Here is a 21,416-nt window from a genome sequence, read left to right as displayed (position 1 = left end):
AGATATCAAGGTCAAGTCAATTTTGCAAAACCATTGATCTGATTGCAACCATTTCTGTCCCAATCATCAAGAACCCACCACCAGAATCTGTTGATGAACAATCAACCACTGTGGACAAATTTCGAATTTTGTGTGATTTCAGAACGACTCCAACTGAGGGTATCAGTGCATCAAAATATCACCTACTATTTCTGAGAAACTTGATCTCTTGTTATGTGTAAGTCCTTGTTTTACTTCATGTAGTCTGTTGTTGTTTCGGTCCATGTGATAGACCTTGGAAAGACAATAGCAAAATAATAACTACTGTACCAATGTGCAGGCAACCTATAATAGGCTTTCTTACCACAAACATAATAGTCTCCTGGAACGACAGGATCAGTTCCACCCTTTAATCCCCAACCTCCAGTAATTTGGAAAGCATGCTCACATTCACTCAAACCAATGAAATAATTGTTATAGTTAGTTTTTATTCTAAGCAACCATATTTTTCCCTTTTGATGCTAGTCCAGGGACATTGCAGCGTATGTCTCGCCTTTCTCATAATTTCCTTCTCCAAAAGCCCATAGTGGAACATGTGACTTCTGTTCAGCAGCCTTTCTTTGGAAACTTTCTCTTCTATCTTCTACCATCTCTATAAATACCTTTTCTTCAATTCGCAAACTACATGTTAGATTATTTTTATAAGCATATTCTCTATCTAAAGTTTTAGTAATATGGAAGAACTGTCCCATATAACGTGCATTTTTACTACTTAAAACCTTATTTAGCTCCTTGATAACAGGTTTTTCTGAAAACACTAAATCTATATTGGAATAATGATATTCGAGCATCTCCATCACGTAAAACAGGCTTGTTAAGACACTGCAAGACACACCATATGTTAAAGGAAGGTGATGATATGTCACCCCCTCTGAGACAGATGAAGGTAATTGCATGCACACATAACAATCACTCACATTCATAGTGTTAATATATTCATATAACAATTTAGTAACGACATTTAACGAAAAATCACTAATTAAGTTATCATGATGGAGAATGCATCCATCCATTTGTCCTATATTTGTATTAGGGGTTTCATTAGTGACATCACTTACTCTTTTACTTGTTACATCATTAGTATTGTTTCCATTATTAGCTACAATTAGAATAGGTACAAGGACAGTTAATAATATCCACATGAAGCTTTAATACATCTACGTTTTAGATTAGATTTCAGATGTTCAGTAACTTCTGCTTCGGCCATTTTGCATTCTATCAAAAATAAAAATCTATTTAAACCTATGAACTCTAATTTTTGCTCATACATTTCTAAAAAATAGTAGTGTAATCCTACACTTCATGGCTTTCTTCTTTACCCCTTTCTTTTATTTCTTTCTTCAGGTTTTCTGAATCCTTTAATTCGTTTTCTTTCGGTTGGCAAGTTTGCACCTTAACTTGTCACACTTCTCTTAAGGCGGTCTCAATTTGCTTTAATCTTCTTGCTCAGTGTAAGAACTGTATTTTTCTTCACTTGGATCTGAACTTTCAATTTCCTCCAAAATAATGTAAGTCCATTCTGGTGCTGTGTATTTCCTGCTTGGAATTCTTACTCTCCCTGTCTTTCGTACTAATTCTTCTCTTGACTCTTCTTGCTCTGTTTGGCTTGAGACCTCATTACTTTGCTCTGGTCTTCTCTTTGACTTTATCCTCACAAGAGTGTATTTCAGTCTTTTCACCCCACCTGGCCAATTGTCATTTTTTCTTGGTTTCTTGGTTTGAACAACTTTGTCACCTCTGCATCTGGTTCACAGGTTCTTTTATTTGGCCTTTCTTCTATCTGTTTTTCTTCCTGATTTGCAACAACTTCTGTTTCTGCTGATTTAATAGTAATTTCACAGACTCCTGGCTCCTCAGTGAACTCACTTTCTTTTGGCTCAACTGTGAACTCACCTTCTTCTGGCTCAACAGTGAACTCACTTTCTTCAGGCTCAACAGCAGTCTTTTGAGACCCAGTATCTGGTGCCCACTCTACTTGACGTGTGCTTGGCTGTTCATTATCTGTTTGTTCTTCAAAATCTGTCACTCTAGACTCTTTAGCTTCACACACTTCAACCACTGGTCTTTGACTTCGATTTACCAGTTGCTGCTCTTCCTGTCTTTCAAGTGGACTTAGGACTCGTCTGGTATGGCTTGCATGAATCCAGTTTGGCAAACCACCACACTTCACTGCTGTCATCGTCACCAGAATGATTTGGTAAGGACCATTCCACCTGGGTTCTAAACACGATTTCCCCATGTGCTTCTTGACGAGAACCCATTCACCAGGACTCAGATGATGAGCTTGATTCTACTGTGTTGTAGTGGCATTTTCTCCAACCTGGTGAGACACAGAACGCACCAGATCAGCCAATCCTCTGCAATAATCAAGCACTAGATCATCAGATATACTCATCTGTTTGTTCGCTGGTATGTATGCTTGTCTCATTGTTCTTCCCATTAGGATTTCGTGAGGACTCAATCCCGTCTTTTTCTCAGAAATGCTTCTAAGACTCATCAATACAAGGGGTAAAGCGTCAGGCCATTTCAGTGTTCTGGATGCACACACTTTTCCTAACCTGAATTGTATAGTGCCATTGATCTGCTCAATCACCCCAGATGATTTGGGTTGATAGGCACAATGCAGCTTCTGCTCAATTTGTAATGCTGCACAAATCATCCGAAGTATCTCATTGTTAAAGTGGGTTCCTCTATCTGTCTCTAAAGTGACTGGAAATCCAAACCTAGGAATCAGTTCTCTCAAAAGCAATTTTGCTACTGTTAGGCTGTCATTTCTTCTCGTGGGATAGGCTTCCACCCAGTGAGAGAACAAGCAGACGACAACCAACAGATACTTCAGCCCATTACATGGGGGAAGTATGATAAAATCCAATTGGAGACGGGTAAATGGTCCTCCTGTTCTTCCAGTTCGTCCCCTACTAACAACTGTCTTTCTGCCTGGATTTTGCTTCTAACAGGTGACGCACCTCTGGCAATGGCTCTCTGCAATGACCCTGAACTTTGGGTGACTGCTTGAAGAGTATGATCATTGTATCTCTTCCAATATGTGCAATGCCACGGTACACCCTGGCCATATGGGAAAGTGAAGAATCTGGCAAGACGGTCTTTCGTCAAAATACACCCACACTTCATCCTCTGCTCTCTTTCTACAGTCTGTATTACTCAAAATTTCCTTTTCCTTATCACTTGCTTCTTCCTGCATCTGCCTCACTTCATCCCAAGTTTCAAATGTGGTTGTAAACATAAGATGGCATTCAGTATTTCCCCTCTCAATTGCTCTATTTAAGGCCATTGTTACATAATCATCTCCTGATATATGTGCGGCACATTTGATCACCGCAATTCTTTTGGGCATTTGCAAAGCATCCAATAATTATTTTACAGTTTTGCTGTTTCGGAAGAAGTCAGAAATCCCCTTTGCATCCATAGCTGTCCAAAATCATGGACAACCCTGAATCCATATTGACCATCAGTGAATATGGTTACTCTCAGGCTTTTGGCAATTTTACATGCTCTAATCAGAGCTATCAATTCAGCAATTTGAGCGGAGTTTACACATTTTATAGAGGATGCTTCTAGAACTCCTGCTATGGTGCAAACAGCATAGGCAGTGCATAATTCACCTTTCTCATTTCTTGGACATGACCAATCCACAAACATCTCACAGTCTGATTCTTCCAATGGATCATCCTCTATATCAGGCCTGGGTTTGGTGCACAGTTCTGTCACATCCAAACAATTGTGATCCACTTCTTCTCTCACTTCTTCACAACAAGAATTTGGCAATAGAGTTGCCGGGTTTACAGTTGTGCACCTCACCACAGTCACATTTTCAGCACCCAGAATCACTCTCTCGTATTTAGTCAGCCGACTAGAAGTCATGTACTGCGTCCTGGTGTGAGTTAAAAGAATCTCAACAGAATGTGGCACATACACCTTGACTGGATATACCATCACAAATCACTTCACTTTGTTCCAGACTCACACAAGTGACGGCTACTGCTTTTAAACAGCCTGGTAACGCTGCAGCCACTAAATCCAAAGTAGCATAAAAATATGCTACTGGACTCTCTGCCATTCCATGTTTCTGAGTTAGGACTGAACGTGCACACCCCTCTCTCTCACAGCAGTACAACACAAAATCCTTTGCATAATCTGGCATTCCCAGTGCAGGTGCTCGACAAAGACTGTTTCTCAATTTAGTAAAAGCTTCTCTACTTCCATCATCCAGAACAATCGGATCTTTCACATCTTTCCATGTCAACCTCTTTAGAGGTTTTACAATCAGTGAGAAACCACTGATCCACTGCCTACAATATCCAACCATTCTCAAAAACATTTGTACTTCTTTCTGAGTTTTGGATGGACTCATCTGTTTGATCAAATTAATTATTTCTGGTGTCACTTTTCTGACTCCTTTTTCTATTTTGTGTCCTAGGTACTGGACTTCCTGTTTACAAAATTGCAGTTTTGCTGGGGACACCTTGTGTCTTCCTTCTGCCAAATGGTTCAATAGGGCAACTGTATCTGTCACACATGCCTCTCTTGTCTTTGATGCCACTAACAGGTCATCAATGTATTGAAACAAAACTGAATTACCTGGCATGACTAAAGTCTCTGGAAATATTTTCAAGATCTGGTTGAAGATTGAGGCGCTCTCTGTGTACCCTTGAGGAACTCGGCACCATATCAAAATCACGGTCTCCGAACCGGAATGCAAACAAATACTGGCTTTCCGGATATAAAGGAATCGAGAAAAATGTTTGGCACAAATCAATCACTGTGTACCATTCAGCATCAGAGGGAATTTGGTAAAGGATTACTGCTGGATTTGGCACTACTGGACAACAGGGTACTACAATTTTATTTATTTATCATAAATCCTGCACTATTCTGTATTTTCCACTGGGCTTTTTAATCCCTATAATAGGCTAATTACAAAGTCTGCTCAGTATTTCTTTCAGTATTCCCGGTTCAATCATTTGGTCGATCACAGGAGTGACTCCTGCAATTACTTCTGGACTCATTTTATACTGAGGTGAGGTTTGGATAAACAGCACCCTATTTCACTGTTATCTGAATCAGATTTACATTTGTCATTAGGCCAATTTCTTTTCTTGAAAAATCCTACACATCCGATCTCACTGCAGTGTTTAACTCTTCAGGCAAATTCTCTTCTGTGAAAAGTGAAAACAACTCATCCACTTCTGTCACTTGCTTCGCTAGCATCATCTTAAATTCAACATCCTCATCAGGTGTCTGAAATACAATACCATCAGGCGTACAGTAGATGGTGCAATTCATCTTGCATAATAAATCTCTACCTGAGAGATTTACTGGACTTGAGTCACATACCACAAACCGATGCATATCTTTGAAGTTTCCAAAATGAACTTCTATTGGATTTGTGACTGGTGTTCTAATATGCTTATTCGAGACTCCTACAACTTGTGTAGTTTCTCCCGAGAGGAGTAGGTTCGTAATTTCTGCTGCTCTCACAGTAGAACGGGTAGAACAAGTATCCACTAGAAATGTAATATCCTTACCTTCCACTTTTCCGTCAACAAATGGACCTGACTGATCTACCACCAAGGATGTGCCAAGTATGCACTCTTCCTCTCCCCTCAGGCACCGTCATTGAGATGAGTCTGAATCACTCTCATTGCACTTCAACCAATATTTGCACAGTTTGATTCTTACCAACTTGATCACCTCTGTGAAATCCAGTATTCGCACTGTACCTCTGCACTTGAGCATTCACATTATTTGACATGGGAGCTTGTTGTACCTGTAGCTTTGGAGTAACTATCTGCTGCTGCTGCTGTTGATTTACACCCACCTCATTCTGCATCTGTGGAATTAAATTTTGATTTACCCCATTATTCGTTTTAGCAGATCTACACTCTTTCTTCCAATATCCATGCTTTCCGCACACATGACAAGGAAATTTCTTCATAGCTTCTTCTCTGCTCATTTTACCTCTACTTCCACTGGCCATTCTGACCATTCATCTGGTAACCTGTTTGAATATTATTGTTCGTTTCTTGCTGCTCTGCCTCCTTCACTTGTGCCTATTCCTAACTCACTTGCAGCTTCTGATATTTTCTCATGAAGATTCTTCGCTCTCCAAGTAATACTTTTACACAAGAATAACAGCACTTCATCACGGTAAGTCCCTAATCTGTCTAGACTTATTGTACCAATAATCATCTCTTCCGGATCTACTTTCAATTGACTCACATTTATAATCTGGGGTTGAGGTTTTGGCTTTGCCATTTCCTTTAGCCAATCATTTAATTCTTCTGGTGAAGGACCTGCTGAACTCCCTGCTTTTGGAGTGACATTCGGCCCTATATTTTTGGGTCTATTAGTATGCTTCTTCTAGAGGTCTCTGTTATCAATTCACAAACTGAAAGATCTAATAATGTAGTATTTGGGTCAGCCTGTCTATTCTCATTTGCTACCGTTATCATTTCACTCCTGGTATTACTTCTCGGAACAGCCAACGTATGGGCTTTTGATAAAGTCTGTTTTTCTCCATACAATAGAACTACCGGACCAATTGTTACCAGTACCGTCAATGCTTCTGCATTCAGACTTAACAGATTCATTTTCCGTACCTGCTCTATTCTTGCCTTATTCAGCAAATTAATTTCATTTTCTCGTACTACTCTAGCTATTTCTGTGACTTGTGGAGTTAATGGGGTTCCCGTTTGTGGGGCACTTGGAGTCACCTCGCCTGAATGTTTTTCATACGGCGGAAATCTTTTGGTCATGTTATCCTCTAGCAACTCATCATCTTCAAATTCATTTGGATCATCCCTTAAGCTTGAAATCTCTATATTTTTCTTTTTCTCTTTACACTTACCTCCTGTTTGATCTTCAGCAACTAAGACTGGGTACAAACTTTCTGTTGTCACAGCTCTCCTCCATCTTTTCAGCTTATCTTCCCTCTTCTCAAAAGGATATCTAAACATCATACTCCTGTAACTTCTGTTACTTCTATATCTATCTCTTTCGAATGCCTCAACTTCCCTTTCCTCTAATGCTTCATACCGTGTAAGTATGGGATTCGATTCAAATGAATTCATTCGATTTCTCAAATTCTGCAATATTCTTACATTAAAGGAACCATACTGTGGAAACGATATAACACCATCATCTTCTGTATACTCCACCCAATTCTCTAACCACATACATGTATGGTATCCTCGATCTAACAACATATATCAAGCTATCAAGCAGGTGTTCTAGGAGGTGGAATCAGAATTCCCTCTCTAGTCACATTTGGTTTATCTCTGTTAAAGAAATTCTTTATTTTCTTAAGCAACTTCATTTTTTTTCTGACTCCTTTCGCTAATGTATCTCAGCAAAAACGAACAAGACAACCTTTCTGTAATTTTCCTTGTTCTATTGGTCAACTCTCGTCCTATACCAGCGCGACTCACACCAACCGTCCAATCACGGCTCTTTACGTATCTGCTATCTAGACCAATACTTGCGCGGCTCACACCAATCAACCAATCAGAGCTCAGTACACGCCCGCTGCCTAAACAGCACAGTGGTCCAGCACACTTAATTTGAACCTGTAAATTTACACAAAGTTTTACAAAATTAATCATAGTATAGCTTAAACATTTGTTGGCAACGGGTAAGATTCCAATACAAGAACGTCATCCACGTTTTTTCATTGGTAAGTCCGAGCAGTGTATGGGCCGGCGTGGTGGTGTGGCATCCAATGTTTGCATGCTCACATGAGGACTTTTTGGTGTGATAAGAGGTCTTATTACTCTCCTGGGGACAAGGCCAGAGTTTCGGAATTGGACCCTTCACTATTTCAGACACTCTACTTATATGCAACATTTCCCTAAATATAACACCTACAGCCCTCTGTAGCTTCGGTATTATTATAACAGGCAAAGTACTTCTGCTGTGTGATTTCTTTACCAGGCTCTTCTTCTGCCTACTTCAGGCTAAATTCCATTCCTGGGATTCCTCACGTATCTCCGTACCTGTGCTTCTAGACAACATAGAACAGGACACTAACTTTTTCGTGTGAAGAACATATAATCAATAATCAATACCAAACTAATCAATACTTAAACTGTCCTCTGCTACCAAGAAACTGATCCAGCGCGAAACCAATACCTGTATATTCGATTATATCACAGAACAATGGCCCATATACATTCACCCAATAACCTAGATGCACTGGGGTCAATTTATAAAGACGTTCAATTCTTTCCTTCAAAATCATATATATATCTAACTTATACATCAACTTTCCTTCTAATTGGTCGATGAACCAATTAGTTGAATAGTTGATGGTAATGATAATACTATCTAACTAACTTTTCAGTCAGCTAAATAATCACAGACTCTCGATAAAGTTAATAAAGCTTTATCTCAATTTAAATGCTCAATGCATATGGTCACCAATGCAAACAATGAAATTCACAAAAGGGAGAGAAAACATCAGCAATTTCAAATAGAGACAAACTCATTCTTCAATTATGACATGCGCATGAAGGAGTGGATAGATTAAGAGACATCAGTTTCAGCAAAATTTATGAGAAACAAGAATACAGCTAACGGAGGGGATAGATGAAAATACATAAGTTTCATCTAAATAATATGTGAGAATATACCTATGACGGAGTGGATAGGTGAAGAAACAAAAGTTACTGAGATAAAATAAATTTGCAAGTAATTTTGCAAGAATGAATCAGAATAATACAAACCTAAAGGATCAGCGGAATACCACCCCCCTGGTCAAGGTGATGGTAGGGGTACCCTGAAATAGAATCAGGGAACAAAGATTTCAGAAACCAGGAGCAGGACAGGGACAGGAACAGCTAGGCCTCTCTGCAAACCGAAGAACAGTGACGCATTTACCCTTGTTCTCTTCCTTCCTGCAAGTCCAAACCACACCCCTAAAGGCACCCCAGTTATACCCTAAAACCTATATGTCCGTCCCACATCAGTTGAAACAATTCACGTACATGGGATGCTCTGACATACTGCATATGTATTGGTAGTTGTGCATGGGAGATTGCACAATTCCTCATGTGCAGTGACCACATCGAGGTGCTCATCCTATTGGGCTGTTATGCAGATTGGTGAAATGGCATGGGCTGAGCACACCTGCCTGGACCACTTAATGGATTGGCTCACCCTGGTGTTCCTTTAACACGACAGCGACGTACTATTGGAACACATTGCACATGAAGCTGCATGGGTATTCATGGACGAGTAACTACGATCCTGCAGCCACATCCGATTGTCACCCACTGCACATGTCCCAACAACTTGTTGCATTGGGGGGATTGCTCACATATCCCACCACAACAGGAAAAACATCTGCCTTCGTCCGGGCTCTGGATGCATGTGCGTGGTACAATGTGTGTGTACACACACCTGTGCAAGGTGATGCAGGTCCATGCTCGGTGCAACACAGCGTCGTTTGGCAAAGTTGCTAATTCGGACACTGCTGGGGGAGAGCACACACATGGCAATGTAACACGACATGTGAACCTGACGGACCCTCACACCTGATCAACGTCAGCAGAGCAGACAATCGGCGCACTCCGGAGGCACAGCACCATGCAGATCCCATGGGCAGTGAGTCATGTCCCCTCACACGGGGCAATGGGCAGACACCAAACAAAACGTGACTCATCCAGCAAGGCAAGGTGGGCTGAGAGCGTTGCCATCCGTAAAGAATGTTGCCCATTTTAGCCCCAACATTTTCTGAACCTCGACATGTACCCATGCTGCATGTAAGTGTCTCAAGCATGTCCCTGCCTGTTGTGGCCGTTGCCTCATCCGTACTGACACGCACATGCCAATAAAGTCAATGCAACTCCACTGGTGTCTAACTGTGAGGTGTGTTGTTTGGAATGTCCACTCGTGTGCCACAGTGAGTATCGTCCCTACATAGGGAGGAACTGACTGACGCTTGTGCAATGGGAGGGTGTCCCTTTGGCAAGCTCCACCTCTGTGAGCCAGACAGTGTTTTTGGCTTGGTGCTGGACGTCATGTGCACTTATGTGACTACAGCAATGTGAGTATGGTGTCCAACCTCTGACAATGTGGAGCAATGTCATATATCACAACAGAATGTGTCCACACAGCTGTGTGTGAGTAGGCATGCGACATGAACTTCTGGTGTCACATGTGGTGTAGGACACCACTCCTGGCCTGCATTCGTTTGGGTCAGTCCTACACACAGCCCTATTCAGTACATGGATGTGTGCCTACGTTGGGGGTTGTGAGATTGTTGTTGATGTGCAATGGGGACACAGCTAGTACTCACCTTCACAGTAATTCAATTGGCCATGTGTATCGGGGGTACACATGGGCATTAATGTCAGTTACCAGGGTGTACCTTCATGTGCAAACATTTTCCCTACATCCAGCCACAACTCCATACGATAGTGAACATAGTGATGGCACATCTGTGTGATTTTGAATGTTTTATTCACATTCAGGTGATTGACAGAGCTGGGGCTGTACATGGCCATCCAAGCACACATCACATGGAAGCCCAGTGGTGTGCCAACCAGAGTCCTTTGGGGATTGCACAGTGATTGGGAAGAGGGAGAGTGCAGTCCGCAGCAGGATAGCTGTGTAATTGGCCTTCGGTGACGAAATGGCACTTCGTGTCAGGGTCCGGGTGAAAGCCGCAGAGTGTTCCGGGGTCACTAGGAGGGGTTTCCCAGGCCATGATGCATAGGTCATAACCAAGCAGGGACAGGCCATACGGCGGTGATGGCTGCTACTGCCTCCTTCCACACACAGTAGTTCACATCCCCTTCTTACTCCCCTGATACGGGTTCTGTGTCCGGTGTGTCCGGTGTGTGTGGCGGGGTGATGGCTGCATCACGGTGTGCCACTGACACATCAGACTGCGAGGTGATGGGGCAGCATCACTGTATGCCACGGACACATCATGGGTTGGAGCTGTGTGTGTCGTTGTTCCCGCTGCAGTCATCTGTGGCTGAGCATGGAGCGGACAAGGGGTGTCCGATAGGGACTGTACGTGGTCGCTGATGGGACTCAGACACCCACGTATGGCATTGAGTTTGGCTGCCATGAGCTCGAACCCCACACGCAGCTGTTCAGCCAACTCCACCTGGGAAGACCACACACGTTGTATGTGCTCCATGTATTGGTCAGGGTGGTCCTGGGAGACAGCTGTGGTGGTGTGTGTTTCCTGCTGTGTAGTCTGTGCAGGTGGTGGGGTCACCTCAAGGCAGCTGGCCTGCCCTGCTCCTGGGGGTGGGGTACAGAGGCTGTCCAGTATCCGTTGGAGGGTATCTTGACATATGAGCAGGTCGTCCTCTAGGTCATCAATGATGTGGTTTGTGTCCTGCTCTGCAGTAGGTGCTGTCCCTCTGAAATGTTAAGGGGAGATGCAGGTTAACAGAGTTTCACATGTATGTTGTTGATGTGCAGATGTTTACATTTAGACTGCATGCCAATGTACATTGTGACTGTTTTGGAGGAGCTGGCTATTTGATGGCAGTCAGTGTGTTTTCTGAATACATGACGGATGTGTGGTAGTACCCGTTCATTATCATCACACTTTGTCAGTTAATGCCAGATGTGAGTGGACAGTTACTACGCATGAACGGAACCTGTTGTGAGCTCTGTCCTGTGTATAATGCTAAGATGGCATTTTACTCTAAAGAAGGAAGCATGGGGTCTGCCCAGCACTTAGCTGCTGTATTTCTTTGAGTTTTGTACAATAATAAATACTTTTACTTTGAAAAAAGCTGCTCTTGGCACAACTGACTTTTAACAGTGACCTGAAAGAGACACATGACATGAAATGCTTGTATTTATTCGGTGGTTTTAACGAGTGCCAAACACCTCCTTTCATTACTTCAGAGGTTTAATGCAGGCTCTCTCTGCCTCTGCGATGCTCTAAAAAAAGCTGGAACGCGCAAAAAAGGCGAGCTTCTACTTACAATAGACATTAGGGAAAAACTAAGGTATATTACAAAAGGTATTGAATGCTAGAGCTGGGGCTTGTGATTGTCAGAGGAACACAGAGTGTTGGATTTGCATCCACATAAAAACAACATCTTTAGTAGAAGGGAAATGAGGCTGGGTTTCAGGAGTCTATGCAAACTGTTCCTGCTGACATCATTCACAGACCCTCCAAAGAAAACACCACTCCTGTTTGTGAATTCTACCAGAGAATAAAAACAGAAGACCAACAGACAAGATTAATTTAGGCCAGTGTTTAATATGTGTAACTTGATCAACTTTCCAATAGTAAGTGTGATTGGGATACTCACCAGAGCTTTTCTTGTGGCGATCAATGTCCTAGGCTGGGCTAAAGGACGGGGACTGGTTTTCAATACACTCTAGGAATAAAATGATATTTGTACCACAAGTGTGTTGCGCTCCCTGAATATCGATCCCAAAATACTGATGTGACACAATATTGAGGGCAAAACATAAACAAAAATGTTGGCAGTCTAGGTTTTTTACAACCTAAACAGTAGGTTTATCTTCAAGGTAGGTATAGGAGTTAGGAATAGTAATTCTATACATCCCTATATGTACTTACCTTTCCATATTCTGTCCCGGATATTCTTGTACCACAATGTTCAGGAAGTCGAAATTCAGTAGTACAATCCAAGGTGTTAAACTATATAGCTTGAGCATGTAATTCTGGGAAGGACATGCACTGTCAGATTTGCATCCATTTAAAAACTAAACCTTTTTTTAAAAATGAAAATGAGGCTAGGTTTCACGGTATTATGCAAAGTCGTCTCCTCATATCACTCACAGAACCTCCCCAGAAAGCCACATTGCTATTTGTGAATTCTACCAGAGATCAGCAGGAATGGCAGCAGAAATAATACCAGTGTTTGATATGATTTTTCTCGTTATCATGTCAACAGTGAGCCTGATTGGGATACTCGCCAGTGCTTTCATCGTGGCTTTGAATCTCCTGGACTGGGCGAAAGGCCGGAGACTGACCACCTGTGACCTGATCCTGGTGGCTCTAGGGAACGCGTGCATTTGTTCTCAATGCACCCTAGTGGGAGAGTCATACTTGGACGTGCTGTGCCGAGCCAGCTATGATTTTGAGAAGATATCTACAGCTTTATTAAGCCTTCAATTATACATTGGTAGCACCAGTGTGTGGCTCACCGCTTGTCTCTGTGTCTTCTACTGTGTGAAGATCGTGAACTTCAATCATTGGCTCTACAGTTGGTTAAAGCTGCGGATCTCGAAGATGATGCCCTGGCTGCTGTTATGTTCTTTTGTGGGACCCCCACTCCTCAATATGCCCTTATGCTGGAGTTCATACCAAGTATTCTCTTGGTACCCCACAGCTAACTCAACGGCTAACGCAACAGTCCCCGGGTCTGAGACGAGGTGGACAATTTGGAATGATGTTGGAACCATGCTTCTTGGTCTTTGCCTCCCTCTTCTGGTTTGCATGGTTTCCATTTCACTCATCCTCACATCCCTCTACAGTCATATACGGCGGATGAAGGAGAACACATCCGGGTTTGGCACACCTCATCTGCAGGCTCATTTTGGGGCAGCAAGACTAGTAGGATCGCTCCTGCTGGTCTACATTTTCCTGACAATGGCAGAATTGGCATATACAATTCCATCTTCATATCAACTGGAGTTAGTTGCCAAGACACTAATTATCTGCTCTGCACCTGCTCAATCCATCATCTTGATTCTGGGAAACGCCAAACTGAAGAAGGTGCTGCTGATGATCCTCTCTCCTAGGAGAAAGTGAGCAGTTCACCACAGTGTAAATAGATCTTTGTGCACTCAATAAATTCCACGATTTGTGTATCACTACATGCTCACCATTCCCCACAAAAACTGTTTATCATCTGTGATGCATGCTTATAATAGAAGACCAATGTTCTGGAGTTTTTTGATCAACAAATTTATCTTCAAAGAAGGGGTTGTCATTGTGGGAAGACCATGTAGGTTAGACATGTTTTCTTTGATTGTAGTTCTTCAGGACATCAGATATGGCCATGGACCTGATTATTTCTGTCCAAACTCCCATATGGTGAGTGACTTGATGATGCCCCATGTATCTGCCTCTTGCTATAATCATGAAACTACCTCACTGTAACCAGCAACAGATTGTCCTGACTCTATTCAACAATTGGAAGACTTCTAAATCAAATGCTCTTTACAGTCTCCACCGGGGGCCTCTTACACGTTAGGCAGAACTGGGTGATTACCTCTAATTACAATCTTTTACCTTGCAAACAACATGCAGAATCGTTAATTAACGGAGAACAACCTTTACAACGCAACTTTTACACCGCACTACCATTACAACGAAACTTTTACAACGCATGCGATGTTACAACGCATGCTTTTACAACGCAAGTCTTTACATCGACTTGCACTAAATGGCGTGCTAACATTAGAAATAGTGTAGTTTACTATCCAAACACCTTCCCTACTGCAACGTGGACTGGAGTTAGAATAGTAAATTACACATTTCTAATGTCAGCACGCCATCTAGTGTATGTCGATGTAAAGACTTGCGTTGTAAAAGCATGCGTTGTAACATCGCATGCGTTGTGAAACTTTCGTTGTAACAGCATGTGTTGTAAAAGCATGCGTTGTAACGTCATACATCCTTAATTAACACATTGAATTCTGCATGTCTTGTCCTTTTTCTAGTCCTTTTGCCTCAATAAACTTCGGCAGGTTTGATCTGCTGGAATTTATCAGTGGAAAACTCAGAGGGTGTGACAATTATCATACAACTGGTAGTTGCAATTTGTGTGTAAACAAGAGTTTGCACGTGGATGGGCTTTAGGCCGTACACTCATAATGAGGGTCTAGGTCTGTGTCCGGCTTGCTGAGCCCCCTGTATTACCCCCCACCCTCAAGCCCTGATTACAAGAAGGCTGGAAGTTTCTGAACCTTGTGCAAAGCCATATGTAGGCGGAGGTTCACAATCATAAGTGCATGAAGATTACAACACATGATAATCACCAGATGCGATAAAGACCACACCTCTACAATTTTTTAAGAAACAGATCACCAGGTGAGGCCTGCAGATATATGCTGGTTGGAAATCCCTGTAACTAAGGAGACATTTTGATTTTAGTGCAGAAAGCATGGCATCTGCACGTCATGCTCCATTTTGAAGGACTTAACTTATATTTGGAGATAATTTTTACGCCTAATGAAACCTAAGGTATTGGATTGGAATATTTATCTGATCATGCTCCAGGTTTTATTTCTAATCAGGGTACTAATTAATGCCCAGACGCTGTAACTAGGCAAAACTTTACCTCCCCTACCACAATAAAGTTCCAACATAATGATTAATGTGTGGAAGTGATGTGTGCTCACAACACCGTGAGAACGCTGAGACCCAGCGGGATATGTACAATGAAGTGGCAGAGCGTGTCTTTAGCCTCCTGGGCTTAACGACAGGCTCCGGCACTTCAGAAAGGCAAGGCTGCACCATATTTACAAGAATGTGGTGCAGCCTTGCATTTCCCCCTGCGATGGCGCTAAGTTTAACAACTTAGCGCCAACGCAGGCACCCTTGCACCAGAGTGCAAGGGTGTCAGCGTGCAGGGGGGATTGTTTATGTACAGGAATGTGTCCCTTCCTGCACATAAATAATCCTAAAATGCCATTTTGTAACTTTTATGTGAGCTGCTTCATGCAGCACACATAAAAGTTACAAAACAGCATTTTTTAAAAAGGTTTGTTTATGTACAGGAAGGGGCGCCTTTACGCCACCCTTGTACATAGGGGGCAGCGCCAAATACAATGCGTGTTGCAGTGGAATGCGCACCACAACACCCACTGCACGCCCCTTCCACGCTAAACATAGCGTGAAAGGGTGCCTTATGTACAAGGCAGCTTTACCTTGTGCATAAGGCAAAACCCCTATTGCAACTAGAACGTCACAAAAAGTGACGTTCCCGTGGCGATAGGAGCTTGTACATATGCCCCCCTGGTTTGTCACAATATACACTTTATTTAACTTGATGTATTTTATTTTTATGTGAAATGTGAGTAGGGTTGCTCGATACGCATTAAATACAAAGAACTTATACTGATACTATATTGACCACTTATATAATGATTGACTAAACCAGTTTCTAAAGTCAGTTTAAGGAGGAGATGCTGGGATTTCATTAAATATTTAGCACAGAAGTGATCATTCATCACACGTGTAAGCATAGCTTTATGGTTCCTGTAGCACGGATTCAAAGGCCTAGATGCCAGGTTTTCACCTGCACCTTCAAAAGAGGGACATTTTGTGGATGGCGAGTGAATGAGACAAAAAGACAGCCGCAGTCCGTGCAGATAAGAGTGGGGGGGCTGGGTGGGTGGTTGGTTCTCGGCAGACGGTGATGAAGGAAAATTGATTATTTATTCAATTTTCCCTCGTCATTGTCTGTTGAAATCCCCCCCCCACCCACCTGGCCTCACCGCCCACTGCTCTTTCCTGCACGGGCCGCAGCTGGAAAGGGAGAGAATGAGAGAGAGACAGACACTCACCCACCAACTCACAAAATATAGTCGCCCCCTTTCTGTTGTAGGAATAAACACATTTTTGGCATTTATTTCAGCACATTTGGTGACTTATGTACACTCAGGCATACCTTAGGACTTTTTTTATTGCCTTGCTGTGCACATATTGACCTGATCCTATGCCTGTAATTTGTCCACAGAGAAGAAGAAAATTTGCATGTCTAGCCAAATATTATTCAGTTGCATATGTGCAAAAGTGCTTTTCCCTCATCCACCTATCAGTAAAAAAAAATTCAGGAGCACCTTATCTGACTGATGACACAACCTATGCCTATTTGTTATAAATTACAATTTAGGCTTTAGGATCTGATGGCCTAGTGCTAAGGGTTTTAGCATTCGGAAACCCTCTCATTCAGTCTATCAGAGGGTTTGTGGAAGCTAAAACCCTTTTTTTAACATTTAAAACCCATTTAACGTTCAGAAAAGGATTACCAAATCATGACATGGGATTAGGAAACCATTAGGAACCTTGTTTCAATAGTGTATGTACTAGTGCTTTGTGACCACAATTGTTTTTCAAAACATTTACATTTTACCATTAACTCAAAGTAGGTGGTAACTCGTGCACAAACCGGAAGGGTTCCCTAAAGAATTCCTTCATGAATATTTACCCAAACAATTTCAGCAGTAGCCAGTGGTTCACCCGACTACTGCGTGCTAATAAAAAATGTAAAACTTTTCTTTTTAAAACACATCCTGTTTTCCTTTTAGAAAGATAGCTTTATTGAAAACCAGTCACAGACATGGTTGTCTGCTGACCACAGCAAGCCACCATCCCTGGATTGTAGGAAATCATAGTGGGTCGCAATTTGCAACCTATGTCATACAAGTTAATGAGGTAGGTCGAATTACAACACATTACAATTCTGTATTTTGTGACCCTGCATATTAGTACATGGGTCAGCTTGCAAAATACAAATGCATTCAGTAAAAGTCGATGTACAAATTTCGCCCCTTCTACCCAATGCATTCTTCGTAAATGAGGCCTGGTTTCTTAAATAGCAAATCCTAAGAAATAACTAAAAACCAAACTCATAGTACATAATATCATGTGATTTCGCTATTTAGGAATCAGAAAATATACGTTTTTTACATGAAGCCCTGAATGTGGAATGTGATGCTTTCTACATTTGTATCGTAATTTACTGCATCTTTTACCCAGTAAATTTCAGCAGTTTACACCTGCTAATATGTACTAGGAGAAAACTGGTGTGTGTTGCGGTAGGATCGCTGCACAGGGATCAGAACTGAATGGGCCACTTGAAATGAAGGGAGCGATTGACCATGCTTGCCCAATAAGATTTATAGGTTCAATGTGCATTTAAATGTCTAAAGGCCAGATGTACAAACATTAGCAATACCAACTTCCAAATTGCGATAATCTCTGAATCGCAATTAGGAAATTGGTATTCCTAATGTATTAATTTTTGTTTTCCCAAATAGTGATTTCAAGTAGATTGCAGATTGACCTACCTCATGAATATTAATAAAGTTGGTCTAAATTTGCAACCCATTAGAAATCGCAACCACTATAGGGATGGTGGCTTCCTAGGGTCAGCAGTCCACCATGTCTGTGAGTACTTTTTAATAAAGCAATCTTATTTTTAACTGCAGTCTGGTTTCCTTAGTTTCAACGACTTCAATAGTAGCATTTTTTTGTTTCCTAAGTCAATATTCAACAAATGTATTTCATGTTTGGGGATTCATCCCTTTAAGTTCAACCAGCTTCTCTTCAGACTCAGGAATATGCACAACGCTTTAGACGGCGCTTGGACACGAGGGCTAGGGAAAGGCACAATTATCTAGTATGTATGTGTGCAATTTCCACTATTCATTGTAGAGTCGTGTGCTATTCTGAGGGTACAATCTTTAGAGTACTGTCTCTCTGCTGGGATGCAGAATCTATCTGACAAGACATTTCCTTTATTGAATGATGATTGTTTGCCAGGGCAGAGAGATACAGTCCCAGATTCTACATTTTGTTGGAGACCTCACCTGCCTATCTGTTTTTATTGGTACACACATGCCTGGATAACCTGTACAGAGCCTGTGGGCCCGTGCCAGTCCCCAAGAATGAAGAGCAACATCAAGAAACATCTGTACACAAAACAGGCTACTAGCAGATACTGGTGGAGTGGGTCCAAGAAGCCCAGACCTCATAATCCACAGTTCAGTCCACAGAAAGTGTGGGAGAAGCTGAATATTGGCAGGCAAGCTGTGACTTTCTGCAATGTTAGCACACTATTGATTTTCTGAATGTGAGAGCCTTCTCAAATTTCTACCAAAGAATCTCAAAAACAGCAAAAAAACTCTTGAAGGATGTTTGTACCAGAGTGAACATCATTAGAAGCAACAGAGAGACTCACTCTAATTATGTCTAACGGTACCATCTTGTTCTGCTTGAAGCTTTTGAGATCTGCATAGACATTTCCAGCATCAATGAGATTATCCTTCACAGGTGGTCTTCAATGATGGCTTTGGAAGCACCCATGACTATTTTGGATTACAAATCCTCATTTTGGTGACTTTTGCACCTGAAGAATTAAAAGTTACTTTTGTCATTAAACTCTGCCTCCATTCAAAGGATGGCCACGTCAGCTTCTTCCCTTTTGAAAGATACTGGTTGCACTGAAAGTAACCATAAGGAGTCTTCGACCTTTTTTTGAGACTTTTTCAATTGCTTCAATATCAGTTGAGAGACGCTGACATTTGGTGGATTATATTTATTTGTACTGCATTATCTCAATTTTCCAAGAAGCGTATTAGTGGCTTTTAGTTTTTACTTTTTTATCAATACATTTGTCAGAATTTATTTTTTCTTTGCGTATTATTTCTGTTACAATTTTGTTAGTAAATTCTTACATTTCCCAGCACCAATAAAGACTAATGGGCAGATTTATTAAGGTTTCGCGTCACATTTAAGCCACACAGGGTGACGCGAAACCTAGAATGAAATTTACCAAGCCAAGCAAAGCACCCTTGCGTGGCCCTGCGTGGCCTCATAAATCTGGAGTAATGCAAGGCAGCACAAGTCGCTGCCTTGCATTACTCCACATGGTGACAGCGTTCCCTCGCATCCACCCATGTATTCTGAATCATTCTCAGATTTAATAACACTGGTAGACCTGGGAATGCATCAGATCTGTTCTCCTTCCCACTAGAGGCATGAAGAGCAGAAATATCTGTTTGTTTCCTCTCCTTCTGGAGCAGACTTAGAAAGAGGAAAATGCCTCTAAGTATAGTTTTTGTGCAGGAAAGTGTCTCTCCCTGCACAAAATCAATCCTGCCTGTAACGCAGGCATCCTTGCTCCATAGTGCAGAGGCGCATGAGTTTGTGCTAGGCTGAAGACTGTGTGCAAGCACAGGCAGAGGGCAGTAATGTGCCATATCTTGATAGATATGGAGCATTCCTGCCTTCTCCCTTTCAAGCAGAACAGAGCAGCAAGTTGTCTTTCTGTGTTGTGAAATCTGGCCCTAGGGCCCTCATTCCAAAAGGCACATTTTGTTTAGAGGAACATGTACTCAGTTTATACTCCACCTTCTGAGTTCCACACCTCGGAATGGGGTAAAACATAATAATACCACATGGTTTGCACCATTTCCAGTTGAAAAACAAAGAATTTGCAATATTTTCCTTGCATAAATCTGACAGAAGCTGCTGCATGAGACTGGTTTTCGGCGAGAAAAAATTGGCATTACCCTACTGGTTGTAATCCTGAGGCTAGTTTTATCAAGGTCTTATGTTGCCTATGCATGATGCAAGGTGACACAAGGGCAACGCAAGCCCTAAACTGTAATTTACTATGCCATACAGGGCCATTTTGCATGACTCTGCGTGGAATAGTAAATCTGGAGTAACACAAGGCAGCACAAATTGCTGTCTTGCGTTTCTCTGCCCTGGGAATGTGTTGAATTGGTATAGTGTGGGCGTTCCCATACATTCATCCATGGCTTCTTTTGGCGCATTCCCACATTTACTAAAAATAGTAAATCTGGGTATGCGTCAAAATGGTATGCCTTCCCTGGAGATGCGTAACAATGGTAAATATGTTTATTTCCCCCATTTTTTTCCTCTTTTTATGTGTGCTGCTTTCTGCAGCAAACATAGAAAGAGGAAATTGCCTCATAGAGTGATTTTGTGCAGGAAGGTATGCCTTCCTGCACAAAAACAATCCTGGCTGTTATGCAGGCACCCTTGCACAATTGTGCAAGGGTGCCAGTGTTGGCGCTTGACAGCAAACAGGGGCAACGGCACGGAGCGAGAGCATTATTGTGCATTATCTTAGTAGATATGGTGCATTCCTGCCCTCTCCATTTGACGTGGTGCAGCAAGTTGTCTTGCTGCATTGCATTAAGCCAAATATTAGTAAATATTTCCGTTATCTCACGTAAAAGACAGTGGAAAACTCAATGGTACCACAAAGAAAGCTTTGGCTTGCCTTTATCTGAAAAATATCTTCTTTAGGATGCTGTTGCAGCTCAACTAAAGTGTATTTAGCTTTTTGACTTTCTCACAGTTCTCCCCTGGCAGTCAATATGTCATGGTCAATTTTTCAATGTATGGAGTACTGTACAAGATGACAACGAGGTGAGACATCTCTGCTTTGCTCCTGGTGCATCAGTAATATCTTCCAGGCCGTTTCTACTATTACTCTCTTAAACATGTCATACAACAATTAAAAAGGCAGCTTCAGACCATGGTCAAGGTGCCAATGTGAAAAGATGCTCTTCTCCGGAGCATCCTTGCAGTTTTCCGGGCCTGAGCATTTTCTTCCTGCTTGCCTTCTAGTAGAAGGCTGGAATTC

The 21,416-nt window shown here is 42.0% G+C and overlaps 1 protein-coding gene across 1 annotated transcript; it reads left to right on the top strand.

Moving 5' to 3' along the window:
* Positions 1-12,946: 12,946 nt before the first annotated feature.
* On the top strand, positions 12,947-13,816 carry LOC146811633 (taste receptor type 2 member 9-like). The gene has a single exon (XM_085615092.1). The coding sequence runs from the start codon at positions 12,947-12,949 to the stop codon at positions 13,814-13,816; it is 870 nt and encodes a 289-aa protein (XP_085471218.1).
* Positions 13,817-21,416: the final 7,600 nt, after the last annotated feature.

Source organism: Triturus cristatus, chromosome 7 (genome assembly GCF_964204655.1).
Source record: "Triturus cristatus chromosome 7, aTriCri1.1, whole genome shotgun sequence".
In the NCBI taxonomy this organism is placed as follows: Eukaryota; Metazoa; Chordata; class Amphibia; order Caudata; family Salamandridae; genus Triturus; species Triturus cristatus.
The sequence above is the reverse complement of the archived record's forward strand: the minus strand, read 5'-3'. Positions and strand labels throughout refer to the sequence as shown.